Below are 16194 nucleotides of genomic sequence, written 5' to 3'. Positions count from 1 at the left end.
TAATCTTTACAGCAGCAGACTGCTACATCTTTCTTCCCCAGAGTGTCTGGTGGGTTTGAACCAATGACCTTTCAATTAGCAGCTGAGCATTTAACCACTGCAAAGCCAAGGCTCCTTATCCTGGTGCCTGTTGTGGTTGGTAGGTTCCATCCAGTTGGCTCTAACTCATAGTAATCCTATGTACAACAGAATGAAACATTATCCAGTCCTGCACCATCCTCACAATCTTTGCCATGCTTGGGCTCATTGTTGCAACTGGTATGTCAATCCATCTCATTGAGGGTCTTACCCTTTTTCTCTGACCCTGTATTTTATCAAACACAATGCCCTTCTCCTACTCAGTATTAAATGAGGATGTTAATAAATGAGTGAGTAAATGAGTGTGTAAATTATTCAACTAACTAGAAAAACGGATGTGGATTTGAAGGTGGTACTTAAAGTAGTAACATTTTAAAAAACATCACCATTCTATTTTAAATAAAGTTGTTTGCCTTGAGAGTATAAAGATGTTCATTTAGTAAGCATTTATTCTATGTCTATTACATTCCAGGCTCTTATTACAGAGATAAGAATTAGTGTCCTTCAAAAAGTTGTGGACTGATGGGGGAAACAAATGATTCTATACTTTAGACCACAGAAGTATGGAAAAAAGTGCCAAGAATGAGTGAGCAGCAGGCCCACTGTCAGCAGCCAGGAGAACCACTAGGCTGACGTGGGCATGCAGCTGTGGGTAGAATGCTGTGCACATTGAGGACAACAGCCAGTGCCCTTTGAAAGTGGAGAAAAGCACACAATATGCTTTGCTTTTCCACAAAGTCGTGATATTTTCTAAGGCAAAATAAAAACTTTCAAGTTATCTCTATCCTTCATCATACATTTTATTTTATAAAAAGTTAGAATCCAAATTAGTTATCTAAATATGCAAGCATTTTAAATAGTTTTGGAGCTACTAGGTACTATTTGGTTTGACACAAAAGTGAGAATGAAGATAGAGCTGTATCTTTATTTAAGTATTAAAACCCAATATAATAAGCAACAAATAGTATAAACAATGTGTAAAAAGATATGAATTTGTCAATGTATTTTACATTCTTTAAAAATTATACACCATGATGGCACACAATATGGAAGGACTTAACTTCTTAATACTTTGGTACCATTTGCAGACAATTACTATGGGACCCCGAAGCCTCCAGCAGAACCAGCACCATTATTGTTAAATGTAACAGACCAGATACTTCCAGGAGCCACTCCAAGTGCTGAAGGAAAACGGAAGAGGAATAAATCAGTGAGCAACATGGAGAAAGCAAGTATAGAGCCTCCTGAGGAGGAAGAGGAAGAAAGGCCTGTGGTCAATGGAAATGGAGTCGTAATAACTCCAGGTTAGTCATTTAAATTATATCTATATTGGTCCATCAGTTTGTTGGGATAGATTGATGATAGAGGATAGATGATAGATAGATAGATAGATAGATAGATAGATAGATAGATGGATAGCTGGCTAGCTAGATAGCTAGATAGATGTTTCTTGGATCCAATTTATTAGTCTTAATATATTAAGCTTAAGCTATTCATTCATCTTCCCTAAATTTTGGTTTCACTTATAATGTAGCAAATGTTTTTAACCACTTAGAAGGTGTTACAAGACATGAGAATAATTGTGTAAAGTTCTTTGTTAATTAATGTTAGAGAAAATCTATTCTTAAAAATGTTGCTATCCTCACAATTTTGTAAGTAGAGGTTATGTCATATAGTTTAGTTAACAGCTTCAATGAATACAGTTCTCAGAAGGGCTAGAGCTACAGGACACCTATGTATTTGTCTCCCCTCCATTATCATCCCATCTGGCCACATGGAGAAAACATCTTTATGTATTGCTATTGTAAAGGAACTTAGTCTTGAACACGGAAAGAATTGTTATATTATTGATCAATGATCTAGCTACCACATATATAAAATATGTGCAAAGTACAGATTTGCTTTTTATCTTATGCTTCTTACTAGTTAGCACCAAAACTGATTTATAAAAGAATTTTTCATAATACTCTTCATAATTAAATGTTATCAAAACAAAACTATGTCTGTAAGTTTGGTGTTAGTTTTCATGTTTTGTTTTACTTATTTTTTACTAGTGGTGCATTAGTGAGCATTGAAATTCTAAAGGTTGTTTTGAAGCTTTTGAAAGAAGTTAACCCGTGTACTTTGTATACATATTACTCTGAAAATACTTCCTACTACCTACTTTGATGTCTGTATTTATTTACGTTTTTTACTGTACTGCTTCTATATTAAAAAAAAAAAGAAGAAAAGAAAAGAAACCAAAGCCACTGCCTTCGAGTTGGATCCAACTCATAGCAACCCCTCCTTGGGTTTCTGAGGTGGTATCACTACGGAAGTAGATTGCCCAACCTTCCTTCTGAGGAGTGGCTGGTGGGTTTGAACCGCCAGCCTTCTGGTTAGCAGTCAAATGCTTTAGGCACTATGCTAACAGAGCTCTTCTACTGACAAAGTATTTGAACATTTTTCATGATCAATTATTTTTATCAAAGAAAAGCTTCATAAACACTTTTTTTTTTAATTTTCCTTGTTCGGGGTATTCTTCTTCATTGAATATAAAGAGCCAGAATCTTTGTATTCAATCTGCATCTATCATAGTATAAAAGCTTAAAAGCTTATTTTATCTTAATTACCCAATGGAGAGTAACCACTTCCATTGATATAGCTGGGTAAAACATTACTTTTAATCCTAGAAAACCTTGAATTCTAAATATGAATGCTAAAATCGCTATAGGTAACCAAAGCAACTTGTCTGCTAAAAAATGATCTGATAATTTTCAAGCAATTAGACACCGTCTTTGCTTTGATTAGAAATACTTGTGTCTAAATATTTGCTTTTCATTATGTAATAGATTTAAATTAGTTTGATAGTACATAGTTTTCTTAGTTGATTTTTTGATGTGAGAAGAAAAACAATTCAGCTGAGTTGAAGAATGACCACAAAAGCAGCAGAAATTAGGGATCAGAAGACAGTCACAGAATTTCTTACTGAATTACTTATACCTTATAGTTTAATATGTTAAATATATGGCCCTGTTTCAACACCAATGACTTACTTCCATTTCATCTCTGACCTGTGTGGTGGTGTTGTTAAGTGCCGTCGAGTCGTTTCCGACTCATAGCGACGCCATGCACAGCAGAACGAAACACTGCCCGATCCCGCGCTGACCTGTGTAGGGCAAATCAAATGAAGCATTTTTGATTCACAGATTCCTGAACTAGAAACTCATGTACTTGGGAGGCATAATCAATACAGAAAGCACCATTTCCTTTATGTTCATTCATACCTTAGATATGAAGATGGGTGTACTGGGAAGTCTTTATGGGGCAAAGCAGATGGGCTGGAATGAACTCTTTCAACCAGCCCTAGTCACATGACTGTCTCTGAACCCTTCAGCCTGGTAGACTGTCCAGAACAAGTTGGGAATCTCAGGACAGTCAATACACAAACAGTGGCTCTGCAAGCCTGACTGGGCAAGTCGGCCTCAAAATTGTCTTTTTCTTTTCTATTGTGGGAGATGAGAGATATATAAATTAGGCAACTCTTCACTCATTGATCAAAGATAAGGGAACAGCCCCAAATCAGTAAATTAGTCCATTGTCCCCTATTAGAATTCTTTTGACAACCGCCATCTTTGAAATACCTTGGCTTTTCTTTATGTTTATCTGATACTGGGACTTCAGGACATTTTCTTTTTCCCTCTCTCCTACACACATACCCACTTCTTCACCTTTTGAAACTCATCACATTATTTCTTCCAGCACAACAGGGTCTTGGTCCTGTCTTTGCCCTCTTCCCATACACACTTACCAGATACAGAAGATTTCAACTAATAATAACAACAAATAATTAGAAAATTAGATTAAATTCTAGCTGACCCCATTCTAGGCCTTCTAACAGCCTATAATGCAATTAATAGCAGATACCAATTCAAAGAAAAAATACTATCATCAATGAGGCACATTTGGAAAGTGAGTCAAGTTTACTGAGATAACTGTGTTCCATTACAAAAGATTATTGATAATACTAGCAATAATTAATCTAGTAATTAACTAGGTAATTTGTATACTTAGCATGTGCCATGAAACACTTAATGTTATTATATGTATTAGATCATTTAATCCTTATAAGTAGGTACAATTTTAAAGATTAGGACACTGAGATATAACAAAGTTAAATAATTTCCCAACCATTGGAATGCTTATACAGATAGTCAGATCCTGAACACATCTTCTTAGCTACTATGCTATCCTGAAACTTGGGTTAAATATAAGCATAAATATATTCCCTAGAGATATGTACACACATGAGTACTATTTCACTTGAGAATCTATAAAAGAGACATTTAAATTTCTATTTATCAAAAGCTCCTTATTTATCACATTTCTGGAAAACATAGAAGTGAACCTTCTTTCCTCTGCAGATATAAGAAATTCTAGCTGTATATTATGTTCTGTACATATGTGAGTATCAAACCCACCAATATTTGACTTCTTTTATACTTTACCAAAATGAATATGTAAATATGTAAATAAAAGTTTCAGAGGATTTTTCAATTTACCTCTATCACCTTGCGCTTCAGTTTTGCTGTTTACTTCATCTTTTCTTCTTTGAACTATAGTTTATATTTTGAACTGTATATTCTTTTTCCCTGAGATCAGATCTATGTAGTAATTGGCCACCTTTAAGGACACAAGTTCCCTATAAAGTTCTGCTAATATTATCAATGAGAATTTAAATAAGACATGTGAAGTTTCATTTTATGTAGAGTTTCCTCTTTGTATTCATCACGACATCAGCCACATGGGTTTAGCCCATAGCATACAGACAAGCCATATAATGAACTTACAGTGTCTCGGGTCAGGTATTAGTCATGCCAGTGATGGAAATCAATGTAGTTCTATCTTTAGAAATGTAGTTTTATCCTTGTCAATAATAAAAATTACAAAACTGAAAATGCAATAAATAATAATGACAGCTCTCCTTTTGGTAAATGTGTGCAATGGACCAAATACATATTATCTCTAACTTTACCAAAATCCTATAATCAAAGCATAATTATTTTACTGATGAGCTACTGAAACTGAGAGAGCTTAAGTTGTTGACCAAAGTAACAGTTCATGTAGTGGTAGAGTTGCAATTTGGGCTCATGGGTGGATGGATACCTGACCTCATCCTCTCTCTGCCCCATCTCCCTGGGCTGTGAACACTGCTGAGACAGTGACTCCTGGTCTCTGTAAGTAAATCACAATCCTGAAGCTCAGTTTATATAAACCTGTGATATAGTCCATTATATTTGCCCTTCACTGGTTCATAGAAGTGGTGTTAGATCTAATGCTTGCAAAGGTGATACATGTTTACATCTTCTTGGAAAGTCTGTCTTTAAATAGATGTTTGCAATTTATATCTTCAGGAATTTCCCTGGCATTAGCCCATTTTCTTTGTCCCTCTGTCCTACACATGTACCCACTTCTTCACCTTTTAAAACTCATCACATTATTTCTTCTGGCATAGAGTCTTGGTCCTGTCTTTGCCTTCTTCCCATACACATTTACCAGATACAGGAGATTTCAACTAATAATAACAACAAATAATTAGAACATGAGATTAAATTTCAGCTGACCCATTCTATGCCTTCTAACAGCCTATAATACAATTAATATCAGATACCAGTTCAAAGCATAAATACTATAATCAATGAGGTACATTTGGAGAGTGAGTCAAGTTTACTGAGATAACTTTGTTCCATTACAAAAGATTATTGATAATACTAGCAATAATTAATCTAGTAATTAACTAGATAATTTGTATACTTAGCATGTGCTAAGCATGTGCTAGCCTCACAATCCCTGCTATACCTGAGCCCATCGCTGCAGCCACTGTGTCAATCCATCTTGTTGAGGGCTTTCCCCTCTTTTGTTGACTCTCCATCTTACCAAGCATGAAAACTTCTCCAGGGAATGATCCCTTCTGACAACAGGACCCAAGTATCTATATTTAGATATCTCTATCTTTTGTTTATCCCTTTCAGTTTACATCCAACCCCATGGTTTTAAATACTGTAGATGTACCTGTAGTTTTCACTGCTTTCTATATTCCAGGGCTATATTTCTACCTGCCCAGTTGACGGCTCCACTTGAGCATTTCTTCTGCAACTTAGATGCAACATCTTCCACCTAGACTCTTCTCCCAAAACAAATAAGCAAAGCTATTCAAAAAGTCCTTTACCTGATTGCTCCAATTCTTCTTTTCACCTAGATAATTCAGTATCATCTTTGAAGCTCTCATTCCCTCAGGCTTCATATACATTATTAGACATAAAAGATCACTGGGTCTTTAGCTCTTCTCCCTTCCTTGCAAATATCACTGCCAACTCCTAGAAAGGCCTTATCACCTCATTTGTGGATTGCAGTTCCCTAATTGATCTACATGCCTCCCAGTTTCTTCCCATGAAATTTCCTTCTAACTCTTAATCACATGAAGATTCTTGAACCAACACTTGGCCATGTAATTATCCTTCTCAATGTTTAGAAGACCTTCTGTTTCTACTGGTTCTAACTCCTTGAGCAACCATGCAACCATATTGGGTTGCAAAACGTCTGTTAGCTTTGGCTCCCATTACTTCCCCACATAAGCACTCCTCTTTCATCTACATCCCATACTTATAAAACCTGTCTGATCACACCATTCCCACATTTAAACTTTCTATAAATTTATTCAAATTCCAGTGAAATTTTTGAAGCATCCAAGGAACCATTTATTGATTCCCATGATGAAAACTTGAGACTGTTCATCTCTGTATAAGTGTAGTACAATTTGCACTTTTCATTCATTTGGGAGGAATTGGTTAGCCTGATACTATTAGGTAACTTTTCATAGTGTGAATGTCTGACATCCCCATATAAATTATAAACATTGTCAGGACAAGGACTACTTTGGCATTTACTCATCTCAGTCATTAGAACATTGTTGTGTTGTTGTTTTTATGTGCCATCAAGTCATCTCTGACTCATACTGACCTTATGTACAACAGAACGAAACACTGCCCTGTCTTATGCTAGCCTCACAATCCCTACTATACCAGAGCCCATTGCTGCAGCCACCATGTCAATCCATCTTGCTGAGGGCTTTCCCTTCTTTCGTCGACCCTCCACCTTACCAAGTATGACATCCTTCTCCAGGGAATGATCCCTTCTGACAACAGGACCAAAGTAGGTGAGATGAAGTTTGGCCATTCTTCCTTCCAAGGAGCATTCTGTCTGCACTTCTTCCAGGACAGATTTATTAGTTCTTTTAGCAGTCCATAGTACTTTCAGCATTCTTCACCAACACCACAACTCAAAAGCATCAACTCTTCTTCAGTCTTCCTTATTCATTGTCCAGCTCTCACATCTATATGAAGCAATTGAAAATGCCATGGCTTGGGTTCGGCACATCTTAGTCTTCAAGGAGATATCTTTGCTCTTCAGCAATTGAAAGAGGTCTTTTGCAACAGATTTGTCCAATGTGATATGTCTTTTGATGTCTCGACTGCTGCTTCCATTGACGTTGATTATAGAACCAAGTAGTATGAAATCTTCGACAACTTCAATCTTTTCTCCATTTATCATTTAGCATAGCCTAGTTAGTGCCTCCAGCACAGCATCTATTTGTTGAAATATCTCAAAGGGTATTCCATCAATTCCCAGAGCTTTGTTTTTTGCCAATTCCTTCACTGCAGCCTCAACTTCTTCCTTTCATACCATTGGTTCTTGATCCTGTGCCACCTCCTGAGATGGATGATCATCTATCAATTCTTTTTGGTATAGTGACTCTGTGTATTCTATCCATCTTCTTTTGATGTTTCCTGAATCATTCAACATATTGCCCATGGAATCTTTCAGTATTGCAATTCGAGGCTTAAATATTTTCTTCAGTTCTTTCAGCTCAAGAAATGTTGAGTGTGTTCCTTCCTTTTGGTTTTCTAACTCCAGGTCTTTGCACATTTCATTATAGTAATTGACTTTGCGTTCTTGAGTTGCTCTTTGAAATCAGTTCAGCAATTTCATCCTGTCGATCTTTCCACTTGCTTTAGCTACTCTCCATTCAAGGGTAAGTTTCAGAGTCTCGTCTGACATCCATTTTGGCTTTTTCTTCCTTTCTGTCTTTTTAATGACCTTTTGCTCTCTTCATGGCTGATGTTCTTGATGTCCACCAACAAATCCTCTGGTTTTTGGTCATTGGTGTTTAATGCATCAAATCTATTCTTTTAATGGTCTCTAAATTCACAAGGGATATAATCAAGATCATATTTTGGCTCTCATGGACTTCTTTTACTTGTCTTCAGCTTCAACTTGAACTTTCATATGCGCAATTGATGGTCTGTTCCACAATCAACTCCTGGCCTTGTTTTGGTTGAAGATATTGAGCTTCTCTATTGCCTCTTGCCACAGATGTAGTCAGTCTGATTCCTGTGCACTCCATCTGGTGAAGTCCATGTGTATAGCCACCATTTGTGTTGTTGAAAAAAGATATTTGCTATGAATAAGTTGTTGGTCCCGCAAAATTCTATCTTGCGATCTCCAGCATTATTTTGATCACCACAGCAATATTTTCCAACTACTTGTGATTCTTCTTTGTTCCCGACTTTTGCATTCCAATCACTAGTGATAATTGATTAGCACATATCTTTAAATATTTTGTCTTCAGTAAATCTCTATATTTTAGCCAACCATGGCTGACCTCTAGAGAATGTTAGCTGTTAGTGTATCAATATGGTCAGATTAATTTCATGCTCATTTTGCTCCACACAATGTCTTCAGGACACAGTGTTTCTTAAATATGAAAGATAAAAGATGACTGATCCCACATATTTTCAAAACTCGTATGATAACTAAGGAAAATTATGCAGAATTTTATTCAAAAAAATATATTCTTGTCAATGGAGAATCATTCAATCTCCCTCACTTTAAAAACATCAAAAACAGATAGATGATTAATGGATAGAGTGGTTTTAAAATATTGGACTCTTTTGAAGAAAAGCAAAGTCCCATAAGCCAGAGCAATTGTATTAAGCTTTCTCGGATTTCTTTTATTCCATGAGTTATCTGCTAAACTTTTCCGGAAAGTAATTCACTATTATATTGTCACTTCCCCCTCATCCGCGATTGGTGAGCCTAGTGCAAAGAATTAGAAATGCACATATATTTTAAAGGCAGCTAAATCTCCCTGTTAATGCACACACAATGCCAGGAGGAACAGGGCCCGTGAGAGCTACCTTCTCCAACAAAGAGAATACAGTATATGTACACAGAGCTGCCTTCTCCAGGCCCCCCAGCCCGCAATTAGTGCAAATGAACTGCCTCTCCCAGAGAGCAAACAGAGTGCCCCTTATGTGATCACCGAGTGTCCTCAGCAATGATCTCAGTTCACCATTAGGGACCCGCATCCAGGTCCTGTGCTGCTTGGCACGCTGACTGTGCATGCACCATCAGTCCTGCTTCTGTGAATGAGGGCCTGTCACTGTCAGAAGAATTATATCCTCCGTGGTGAATCTCGCTGTTTTCCTGTGAATAATGGCCCACTCTGAAACCACCCTAAGGCCTATCCCCTGCTTAGTTTTGTGTGGGTTCACAGAGGCTGCGATTTGTGTATCCACCCAGATCTTTATCATTTTTCTTTGAAGAAGCTTAATTTAATGATCTTGTTCCCCAACACAGTACTGGGTTTTATCTCTTCATTGGATGAGAAAATTTCTGGGGCTATTTTAAATAAGCCTTGAAAATTACATGTTTCTTTTATAAATTAGGGGTATTTTGTTTTTTCTTAAAAGTATTGAATAAAAGGTAAAACTGCCTTAATTGTAAAATGTTCTGTGTAATTACAAAGTAACAAGATGAGCACTGTAGAGTTTTGGGTTATGAACTGTAGTAGTCTTTGTAACTAACCATTAAAAAAATGCCATCCTGACTTGCTTCAGGAATGTCACCTTAAATCAAGGCATTCATGCTTTGTGATTAAAGTACAAGGGATGCATCTATGTGAACTTCTTTGTGCCCTCAAATTGATACAGCATTTTTGGTAGCTTGCACTAAACCTTTGTGGAAAATGTTTTTTCTGTTTCTCTTTGGGTTTATATAGTGTGTGTGTGTGATTGACCTCATGAATTAGGAAATGCAGAGCAAAAGCAACTAGGGTAACTTACTCCTCATTACAGCACTTACACACAGGCTATAGTATCTATTGCTGTTAGTTCCCTCAGGTTGATTCCAACTCATAGTTGACCCAGTGTGACAATATACAACTGCCTCATAGGGTTTCCTAGACTGTAATCTTTACAGGAACAGATCACCTGTGGAGCTGTGGATGGGTTCAAAACTGCCAACCTGTCAGTTAGTAGATGAGTGCTTAACCACTGTACAACTAAGGCTCATTGTAACCTCTGTAGATTAGTTGAAATGTTTAACTTGGCTTCTGCTTCTCCAGGCATTCTTAGAGCCTAAGCTTATCTCTAATTATAGTCATCTATTCTTTCTAGGTTTGATTTTCACCCAGTGTTCCATTTTTTAAGGGTACTCTTGTGGTGTAGTGGTTAAGGCATTTGGCGGCTAACCAAAAGATTAGTGGTTTGAACTCACTGGCTGCTCCATGGAAGAAAGATGGGGCACTCTGCTTCCATAAAGATTTACAGCCTTGAAAACCCAGTGAGGGATGCTGTGAGTTGGAAATGACTCGATGGCAGTGAGTTGTTTCTTTCTTTTTTTTTTTTTTTGATTCCATTTTCTTATCTCAGATTTCTCCTCTTAGAAGTGATTATAATTCTTGGTATGAAATCTTTGCTACATTACTGTCAGACAAAGATTGGTCTAGTTATTTCCGGCTCAGGCTAGACTTTCTCTCTGAAGAGAAAAGGTCTCTGGATGTGGTCTATTGGCTTATCCATTCCTTTTCTATGGGTCCATCGTTGGGAATAGCACCCTTATCTTTTTCCTCCTAGTTAACTTCTTGCTTTCATAAAATTTAAAAAAAACCTTGACTCCAATTTGGCTCTAAGAGTAATACTTGAATTATTAAGGTTAAGATAAAGTTTCTTCCTCCTTTTCTCTTTCAGTCTTGTTGAAGTTCCTGAAGTTTCAGAGATTGGAGTTTCAGTGATGTTTCATTTAGTACTATTCTAATTTTTTCCCCAGAATTTTTAAAGCAAACTCCAAGAAATATAGTACATGTATGTCATATGCTTTAATTCATATCATGTTTTGGTCTTTGAATATTTTAAATACTTATATCAGTTTCTCTCACCCAAAAATTTGTGGAGGACTTGGGGAATTTACTTCTGTATGATAAATATTTTTGTAATTCATTATATTGTGAATATTATAGAGCATGTGAAGCTTCAAAGCTGTGAAGATTCACTCTATTGCCATAATTACAGTCTACTTTTATTAAAATTAGAAATTAAATATTGCTGAAAGAAGAAAATATACTAATTTAGGAAACTCTTCTTCTCTTCTGCTAATGGAAAATAATTCCTTTTACTAATCTTTCTAAAGGGAGCTCTGGTAGTGTAGTGGTTAAGGCATTTGGCTGCAAACCAAAAGGTCAGTGGTTTGAACCCACCAGTCATTCAACAGAAGAAGGATGAGGCAGTCTGCTTCTGTAAAGATTTATAGCCTTGGAAACCCAGTGGGAGTCACTATGTGTCAGAATTGACTCAACCACATTGAGTTCAGTTGAGTTCGGAATCTTTCTAGTGATTCTTTTAAATTTAATTTTATTTCTCAGGACAGCTTTTTTCTTGTCATCTTCAATTATAGACTTTGAATTTTCTTAAGTTTCTGTATGGTTTTTTTAGTGCTCCAAGCAACTTGTAACCAATTATGGATATTAGATATAGATGAAAAATAATAATAATTTGACATATTGCATATGCTTTCTTAGTAATTCATTTCTTCCTGGTTGGCCTCCTGAGTAACTGAGATTCAATTTACTTATAAATATTAGAGATAAAGATCATTTCTGTACAGGATTGGGAATTTCTGCATCCTCAGTTGATACATCGTCTCAAGAATCAGAATCATGCTTTAAACATTTCCCTGTTGGTGTCTGCCATCGCGTCAATTCTGGCTCATAGCGACACTATATGACAGAGTAGAAATTCCCTACCCAGTTTCCTAGGCGATAATCTTTCTGGAAACAGATTGCTGGTCTTTTCTCTCACAGGGCCATGGTGGGTTTGAACTGCCGACTTTTTTATTAGCAGCCAAGTGCTTTAAATTAACTTTCCATAATTCTAATATTTTATACTAGACTTCTGTTTCCTGCATGGCTTCAAATTATAAAGAAAAAAATCTTGTTAAACATCTTAAGAGGATAAAATGTGTATATATATAATTTTTAAAAAAATGCTACCCTGCTTACGGGTCACTCATCCTTCTCATGTCTTATTTGCTAAGACTTTAGTGCTTTTTTTTAGGACTTTGGGGAGTACTGAGGTGTTGGAACCCACATCTTAAAAGTCAGAAACCAATACACTTAGAAAAATCACTGGAAGGACCAGAAGAAAAGAATAGTCTTTGTGAAGTGGATTGCTGGAGAACTAGGGTAGAGAACAGGAGAGAGACCTACCTGAACTCTATTTCCCCTTTGTACTTTTGGATTCTGTATCATGTGCATGTTTTTACCACATTAAAGAAAAGAAATACTTTTTTTTTTCTAAATTGATGAGCAAAAATTCACTAATCAGACAATGTGCAAACATTTTAATACCTATATTATATTTCCTATTCTTGTTTTGGGAGCTGTGTTAGCGTAGTGCCTAAGGCACTTGAATGCTAACCAGAAGGCTGGTGGTTCAAACCCACCAGCCATTCCTCAGAAGGAAGATGGGGCAATCTATTTCCGTAGTGATACTGCCTCAGAAACCCAAGGAGGGATCGCTCTGAGTCAGGTCTGACTCAACAGCACATAACAACAACAATAACAACATTCTTATTTTAGAAGGTTTAGGAAAATTAAGGAAAGTTCATAATAAGAACACTTTTGAGCAATAAGCCACAATCTTGACTTCTTTGGATCAACTACCAATGAAGAATGCAGGTGACCACAAAATGACTGCTTCCTTTTGGAAGACAGAATGTCCTTTACATGGATCTATAGTATGGCTGTAATAAAAATCAATTACAACAATATTTTTCTCTTGTCCAAGCATCAACCCTAAAATGTTAGTTCATTTATAAGAGCTTGTGGTTCAAATTCTAAGAACTCCAGCTTGGAGCAGTGAAGGAGATAACATGCTCTGACAGGCCCGCCCATCACAATACAATAAGAACTGAATCAATATAACCAACATACTTGTTCATGCAATTTTTGAGTCTGTAAGAAAGCAAGGGAACTCTTAAAACTCCACTACCTCCACTGTTACAACCTCTATCACAAATGAGCAGAAACAGTGTGGGGAACAGACACTTGTATGACTACTTGAAAGCTGAAGTTGCCGTGGAGAAATGAGGAGACTGAGCCTAGAGCTAATAACACTTCTGATTCTACTTAAAATCAGTCCCTCAAAAGCATCAAAGTGATGCCAAGTTCACAGCTCCATAGTAGCCCCTGGCATCTAATAAAAGCAAATGCAAACTCTATAGAATATAATACAGAGCTAAAAAAATAATGTGTCATTTCAGAGGAAAAAATTCCCCTTCTTTGAATCACTTAACCCCATTGTAAGTCTCAGTGTGTTTTTATATAAGACGAGGAAAGACCCAATTTATGCAAGCACATTTTAAAAAGAAATGCTAACTGTGTGTGTGTGTGTGTTTTAGCACTTGCATTATTTTCTTGAAAAGACTTAATATCTTGAAAATCAGGTAAAATTGGCCAAGCCTCTTGTTTCTGTAGAGGAATATCTCAGTTCATTTAAAGTATTCTCAGTAGTAGAACTTTATGGTAATAACGTCTAACATTTACTGAGCACCTACTGTGTTCTAGTACTTCACTATTCTAAGAATAAAATAAACTGTGGGAATTCTGATTTCAAAAGACTTCAAAGAAACACTGACAGTTTCCTGCCTAGCTTAAAAATAAATCCTTTATTATTTTTTGTTATTTTGAAGGACAACAATTAGAGAAGATGGACATCAGTTATATACATTATTGCTGTTGGTTGCTGTGTAGTAGATTCTGACTCATGGTGAGCCCATGTATATACATGTGTTTGTTTTTAGGTTCTGTGAAGTCAATTGCTACTCATAGCAACCACATATGACAGAATAGAACTGCCCCATAGAGTTTTCTTGGCTGTAATCTTTATAAGAGCAGATTACCACGTCGTTCTCCTAAAGAGTCTCTGGGCAGATTCAAACTGCCAACTTTTGGTTAGCTGCCAGCATTTAACCATTATACCTTGTTATAAATGCAAACACCAAGTGAAATGAAGAGAGGGGGTAACATATAAAATAGGTATTCTTCTCTTGAAATTTTTTTTTTCTTCTTGCTTTCTTTAATATAAATGGTGGCGACATTCAGATCCATGGCATTCTGATTTATTCTTTGTCTTGAATTCAAAAGGTAATGTGTTAGATACCGATGGGGCAATGGCACATAGGCAAATGGAATAGCTAATGTATATTTTTGTAATATCAAAACTAGACTGGACCACAGCTATGGAACTTATGAGGAGTAGGCTGAATAAAAAGATCCTTGCATTTAACTCTCTCCTAATTAAATAGCTTCTAATTCCTATGCCACATACAGATTTTCAAGCTCCTCAGAATTTCTTAAGGGAAAAAGGAAACAGTATTTCTTGAATCCAACAAAATTATTATGGTAAAAAAGATAAAAGAAATTATAATTCTTAATTCTTCTCAACAGTAAAAGTGAAGGTAGAATGGCTTTTCTGAGTGATACATCTTGGAAGAACAATCCAGGCCTGCTTGGCTCACCACCTCCTTTTCTTCTTACTGCTGCTCTCCTTTGGTCCTCCAGAACAGGTTCTGCCCCTGCTTGGGAGACTGTCCTAGTCAATGTCACCCTGAATAAATCAGCTTGGTTCTGAGTTTCACCAGAGGCCCATTCCCTCTCTCACCCTAACACATCCCTTGATTAGCCTTTACCAATGGTAAATGTTGGTATGTATAGTTTTATAATACTAGGAAAAATAGAAAACATGGGAGTGTTATGGTTCTCCATTTGGTTTACTCATTTGTTTTGTCCTATTTTGTTCAGGTGAACAAAGCAGGTGCTACTTATTGCTACCTTTCAGCCTAATTAATAATAAACTCATAAAAAGGTCTTTTTCCTTCCCCCATTAAGGTCTTCCTCAAGTATTTTACACATACCAAAACCAAACCAACCGAAACATACTGTCGAGTCAGATCCAACTCATAGCGACCCCTCCTTTGGGTTTCCAAGACGGTATTACTACAGAAGCAGATCACCCCATTTTCCTTCTGAGGAGTGGCTGGTGGGTTTGATCCGCCAGCCTTCTGGTTAGCAGTCAAATGCCTTAAGCATTACGCTACCAGTTGTCCTCAGATTGATTCCACTCATGGCGCCCATATGTGTCAGAGGGAAACAGTGCCCCACAGGGTTTCCAATGGCTGATTGGTCAGAAGTTGATCCCCAAGCCTTTCTTATGAGGTGCCTCTGAGTGGACTTAAACATCCAACCTTTCAGTGAAAAGCTCACCGCATCAATAATTTGCACCACCCAGAGACACATATTAGGTATTAAATTCATTTACATTCATTTAATGATTGATTGAATGAATAAAGAAGGAAGATGTGAATGAATAAACAAGTGGGTACAATAAACTGGGAGGACTTGGCCCAGTTGTCTTTGTACATCAATAAATAAAATGACAGACTTCTTTTAAGACTATGCACTTTTTTTCCCCTCAAGGGATATTTTATTTCATTTTGAGAATTTAATAGCATTACATAAGGGAAGAAACAATGTTTGTTCCTAGCTAAACTTCTTGAATGTGTTCCCTGTTAGCATTCTGTGTTTTCTTTTCTTTCATTTTTTTAACTCATTGTCCCACTACCCATAAGTCCACCAAAACCATTACCATAACTGATCCCTAATGTCACTGTAGGCCTCATGCCACTAATTTCAGTAGACTTTATGTTATCTTGCTGGACTGCTAAGAAGATTTAGCTACA

General features: G+C 36.7%; 1 protein-coding gene across 1 annotated transcript in view; it reads left to right on the top strand.

Moving 5' to 3' along the window:
- Positions 1 to 16194, top strand: part of MAGI2 (membrane associated guanylate kinase, WW and PDZ domain containing 2) — a 1828989-nt gene that overhangs the window by 1170580 nt on the left and 642215 nt on the right. Inside the window, exon 4 of the mRNA XM_007945217.1 lies at positions 1167 to 1382. Coding sequence (XP_007943408.1) covers positions 1167 to 1382 — 216 coding nt within the window. The remainder of the gene's footprint in view (positions 1 to 1166; positions 1383 to 16194) is intronic.

The sequence above is a fragment of the Orycteropus afer genome, unplaced genomic scaffold (genome assembly GCF_000298275.1).
Source record: "Orycteropus afer afer isolate SDZICR_OR568_19922 unplaced genomic scaffold, OryAfe1.0 scaffold00007, whole genome shotgun sequence".
Classification (NCBI taxonomy): Eukaryota; Metazoa; Chordata; class Mammalia; order Tubulidentata; family Orycteropodidae; genus Orycteropus; species Orycteropus afer.
This window is presented reverse-complemented; position numbering and strand designations above follow the sequence as displayed.